Here is a 5,957-nt window from a genome sequence, read left to right on the forward strand (position 1 = left end):
TTAGATCTAGGTTTAATTTCTTGTTTTCATCTTGTTTCTTTTACATTTTCATGCTCTAGTAGTTTAATTTCCTAGTTTCTTCTTGTTATTTTCCTTTTTATGTCTCTTTTTATGTTTATGAACTATTGTTGGATTTGGATTTTTTTTAATGCAATTCATGTTTGATGTTCTTTTATTGTCGATTTGAGTTGTTATTATTATTTTCTTGCAATTGGTAGTTGTAGAATTCATCTTTTCTATCACTTTTACGATGCTTTTCTTTTATGCCTTCCAAGTATTTGACAAAATGCTTGGTTAGATGTTAGAGTATATTTTTTATCATTCTTGGCTTAGAAAGAGAAATTAGGTGATCTTGAGTCATGAATATCCAATTTAGGTTGATGATCTAGAGTTGTTAGTTAATATTGTTTCCATTGTCGCTAGTCTTTTGCTAATTCAATTAGTAAGTTGACTAGGACTTTTGGATTGAAATTGACTAGTCTTATTTGACTTTCTTCGAGTGTTAGAAATGACATTTTACCTTCTCCCATTGGAGATGACTAAATAGGATAAATTCTTGATAATTATTGTGTTATGATTTATCACTAGGATAGAAAGCCTAGATTCTCAATCCTTGTCACATGAATGCCTCTTTTTAGTAGTTGTTATCTTTAGTTGCTTGATTTATTTTCTTGCCTCTTTATCAATCCACTCTTTGGATACCATAACCAATAGCATGCATACCTCACTACAATTCATTTGAGAAGACGATCTGGGACTAATACTCTCGGTTACTGAACTTGTGACAACCATATTGAAACTTTGATTGAGTATTGTTTGTTGGTTAGGAACTATACTTGCAACGGAATTATTTTGTGAAAATTCCTAATCGACAATAATACTCTTTCATAAGTTCATCCTCTTCCAAGTAATTTTGTAGCATTATGCGTTTCTTCTTCTTCTTTGTTTGATTTTTTATTTTTATTATTGTTAAGAGAGTAAAATAAGAAGAAACTTGAGAAGGTAAAACAAAAAAGAAAAGATGAATAAGAAAAAAAAGAAGAAGATGGTGATGATGATAAAAAAAAGAAGCAGTAGAAAATAAGGAGGAAGAAGAGAAAAAGTTTTGATGCAGAACTTATCAGAATAAAAATACACCCAAAATTCTTAAAATAAACCCAAATATCTTCGTGTTACACCCAAATATCTCCGTGTCACACCCAAATTTGCTGCAAATATGAAAAAATATTTCCTCTAATGCTATATTTTTTTCATCTGAATTGAACCACACCTCAGCCACTTGATTGGATTCAAAACAATAAAAGAAGGAAAAGAAATTCCAATAAAAAAATGAGGAGGAAGAGGAGGAGGAGGAAGAGGTGGTGTTGATGACGACAATAAAGAAGAAGAAGAACGTACAGTAACGGCACGAAACGCGTGAATATAAATGACTTGTAAAGACTTGTATGAAAAAAATGCTTATATGTGGAGAATAATTCATATATTAATTGTTATACATATTAACAGTGGTAAGATTTTTTATTTAATGTTAAAATAATATATATTGATATCAGAAAAATAATAGTAAAATATAAAAATAATTGTTAATAAAAATTTTGGTAAAATCACAATTTAATATTAAAAATTATTGAAGGGTATCTTAAAAAAATAGTTTAATTATTAAATTTTTTAAAATATTCTGATAAAAAATACAATTTAATCGATAAAAAATTATTTATTAAAAAGTATTTTGGTAAGTAAAATTTAATGACAAGGTATTTTTGTAAAAAACAATTTATTTTTTCTTAAAAAATGGATAAAGTTAATATTAGTTAACACAAAAAATTTAAAATAGATTAAAGAGGAGATTTTTTTAAAAGTTATAAAGGAGAAGAATGTACATTTTACAAATAGAGGAGAGGGAGTGTCATTTTAGCATCTCACAGGGAAAAAAAAGTGAAAATTTTCTCTTTATTGTTTCACCAAAAGTCGATATGAAATCTAAGTATATGGATACAGTGATACATAGTTTTTTTTTCCTTTTACATATTCATAAGCTGCGTTTATTTACAGATACAAAGTATTAGAATAAACCGATAGAGATACAAAAATATAAAATCGTATTTGGCAGATGAGACATAGACAGAAATATTATATCTAAAGACATTGAATTAGTGTATTTTACGTTTATTCTAATAGAAACAATAAAGAAACACTAACAAGAGATACAACTTATTATTTATTTTTTTATCATTCTTGCTAATTTTTATAATTATATTTTTTATTATTATATTTTTTTCTAAAATTTTTGAATAGAAAAAAATGAAAATAAATTAAACTTTCATGATTTATTTTAGTTTATTACCAAACAAAATATAAAAACACTAATTTTTGTGCCTATGCCTTTTGTATCTTGTTCTCAATCTTATCTTCTCTTATTCTCAGAATTAAACGTAACCTTAAATCACTAAACAAAAATATTCTCATTATTCCTCACAAAATTGCAATCAATTTTGCTTTTCTAAAGCTTTTCTTTTTCTTGGCTCTTTTTTTTTTTTCGATATGAAGATTGTATGTGTATTGTGCATTGTTATAGAATTTGGGTGTGTTAGCCGGTGATGTGATGGCTGCGTTTTTTAAGTTCATGGAGAAAAAATAGACTGTTTGATATTTTTTGTTGGTAAAAATTGATATATAAATTGGACAGTCCAATTTGTGTGAGGAAAAATTTTTTAAACCTATATGACGTTAATTGGTAGGTCCGATTTCAGTATTTTTATTTTTTATTTCGAGAAAAAATAAATCGAACTGTCTGATTTGCATTAAAAAAAATAATACCCAAATAAAAATCGAACCAACTAATTTGTATGTCTATATATATACGATGCGCACCCCAGTTGGCAGATCTCTCTTCTTCTTCACTTAACTCTGGAGAACTCTCCTCCCGTTATATTCTTCTTTGTATTTTAAAAAATTATAGTGAAGATCATTTTGATGTGAGTAAAAAATGGATGATAAAATTGTGTAAAAAGTATATTATTACGGTTAGATTTTGTTACAAACATCTAAATGAGTGAAATTTGTATGTGAGAATCCGTTAGATATTGTTATTCTATTCACACTCTCATTTGAAGAAATAAAAGGTGTGATTTGTGAGAAGATAAATTATCAAATATCAAGAAGAGTGTTATGTATTTTGTACAAGTATCATATATCAGTATTTGGTGGATTCGTTCAATTTCATACCAAATATGCAAGAAAAAGTCGGGGACAGCCAGAAATCGGCGCAAAAAATGGTAGACGGATTCAGGCCTAAGTCAGCAAAAATGTTAGTAGACCATCGACCTCCTTGCAGTCGAAACAAAATGTCCTACAAAGGGCTCTGTACAAGTGCGTTAAGTATGCCAATCTCCAACTAAATTTAGCAATAGTGGCGAATTCGCGTAATGAAAGCAAAAATTTTCAATGCATCACCGCCCCAGACTTGTCTCCAAAAAGGATCGTCCCAAATAATAACATGATGTGGTACTTTACGTGCCTCTGAATCCCAATTTCATCATTCAAGACTAAACGGTCTTTCAGATTTTGTTGCCATGTCAACTTTATAAAATTTTCTCTGCAATTTACCTTTTTAGGTGCCACCCCAAACTGATCTAAAGATTTAGCTTCTAAGGTATCGAAACTACTAATGGTCACTCATGTCATTGGAAGACTATTAGTCGGAAGACTAAGTATTATAGCCACATCTTTCGATGTGACGGCACACTCACCAACCAGAAAGTGAAATGTATGCGTATCAGGGTGCCATCTTTTTATCAGCGCGTTAACTATTGCTGATTGACACTAAATTACTCCAATATAAAAAACGTGATAAAAATTAGTTTTCCGTAAATATCCTTCCACAATAGAACTGTACGGATCGGACGACAATAAGTGGTTGTACGTCAATATTCATAAACCCTACAAAACGTAGCCAAATTTTACATCAAACAAAAATATTCATAAAAACTTAATTATAATAAATATATTTTTTATATATATTATATGTTTGACCATAATTAATTAACTAATAAAATTTAAAAATTAACTAATTATATAATTAGAAATATTAAAATCTATCGGAATAACTCTAAAATCACTATAATAAATTTATTATTATTAATAAATAACTTATAAAAATAATACTAAATTAGTATTAATAAGGGATAAGTATTGTTTTAGTCCCCAATGTTGCGGGTCAGAATCGAAATCATTCCCAACATAATTTTTGATGATTTTAAATCCGAAATTATGATAGGGACAATTTCGATTATGACCCTCAACGTTAAAAAAAAAATACTTATTAGTGTTAATAATTATTAATTAACTAAATAATTTACACTAAATTCAATTATTCCTTAACAACACACGTACGGCTACCAATAACATATATTAACTACTTAATTACTATTATTATAATGATAACAATAATTATTATATCCAAAAAAATAAAATTACAATTACAATTACCATAAGTGTATTAATAAACTATCTACAACAATTAATTACTTACTAATTAAATATCTAACAACAATTAACTAATTATTAAAATACCTAACTAATATATTCATATAATAACAATTAACATATTAATTGCTCAAAAAATATTCAAAATTTATTTTAAAAAAATTCACATAACACTAACTAACCAATGAATATATCTCTTAACATCAGTAACATCACATTCATTAACTAAATAAACAAATACATCTCTAACAATTTTATATATCACATTATTTTTATTTTTACTAAATTAAAAAGTTTAATAATAATAATTTATATAATTAAAACGATTGAGATAATTAATAAAATAAAATTTCGGATGATCAACTTTTTTTATTTTAGGTCTTTTAGGTATTATTAATTTTTTGGATTGATGCTTGAGATTACTTGAGATGATTTGAAGCTGATGAAAAACACCTGAAATTACAGGGACGGAGCTAGGCTAACTATTTAGGGGGGCGGTGTTATATTTTATATTACTATTTCTATTGATAAAATTAAAAATATATATATATATATATATATCAAAGTAAGACAATAATATATAAAAATTACCAATTACAGTTTTATATCATGAAAAGGCTATTCGACGTTTTTTTCTATTTTCAAAATCATCTATAATTGAATTTGTGTCGAAAATAGCTGCTAATTCTTTCTCTATATAGATGACCAAATTGTCTGCAAGAAATTCATCAGCCATCTTACTTCGGAGTATTGTCTTAATAATTTTCATTGCTGAAAAAGTTATTTCTGTTGTTGCTGTAGACACTGGTAGAGTCAAAACAAGACGTATTAGTTTATCAACTATGTGATAAGTTCTTGATTTTCCCGTTTCATACAACTTGTTGCACAATTCAAAAAGTGTACCAATGCCTTTCAAATGATTTGGTATATCATGCTGATAATGTTGTAACTGAGATTTCAAAATATTTAGCTCATTAGAAGGAAAGTCAAGGGGATAAAACTTCTCTGCTAACTTGCTAATTTCTTCAATATTAAATGATTTGAAATTGTCCTTAGGATCCAAAGCACAACTCAAAGTCAAAAGCTCTATTGTTTTCTCATTAAATCTACTATTCAACTCTTGTATTTGAGAGTCAATTGTTGCCAATAATACATCTATTCGATAATGATGCTCAACTGTCACACTTGGTTGACGAGATCGACCTATTCCAAAAACATATTGTGCACTCATATTAGGGACTTCAATTTCATGTTTTTCACAAAAATCTTTAACATTTGCAAGAAAATTACACCATCCATCATCTCTTAATTGTTGAAGAAGTAATTTTGATGTAGAAACAATATGCATTGCATTAAGAATATCTTGAGATTGTTGTTGCAGTGCTTGGCAAAGAACATTAGTAATTCCCATAATCTCTTTCATCAAGTGCAAAGTGAAAACAAATTCAAATGACAATAATATTTTACTAACA

The 5,957-nt window shown here is 27.5% G+C and overlaps 1 protein-coding gene across 1 annotated transcript in view; it reads right to left on the reverse strand.

Moving 5' to 3' along the window:
* Positions 1-5,092: 5,092 nt before the first annotated feature.
* The window catches only part of LOC107457795 (uncharacterized), a 1,720-nt gene continuing 855 nt past the window's right edge, over positions 5,093-5,957 (reverse strand). The window contains exon 2 of the mRNA XM_016075976.1: positions 5,093-5,901. Within this exon, the coding sequence (XP_015931462.1) occupies positions 5,093-5,901 (809 nt within the window). The remainder of the gene's footprint in view (positions 5,902-5,957) is intronic.

Source organism: Arachis duranensis, chromosome 7 (genome assembly GCF_000817695.3).
Source record: "Arachis duranensis cultivar V14167 chromosome 7, aradu.V14167.gnm2.J7QH, whole genome shotgun sequence".
Taxonomy (NCBI): Eukaryota; Viridiplantae; Streptophyta; class Magnoliopsida; order Fabales; family Fabaceae; genus Arachis; species Arachis duranensis.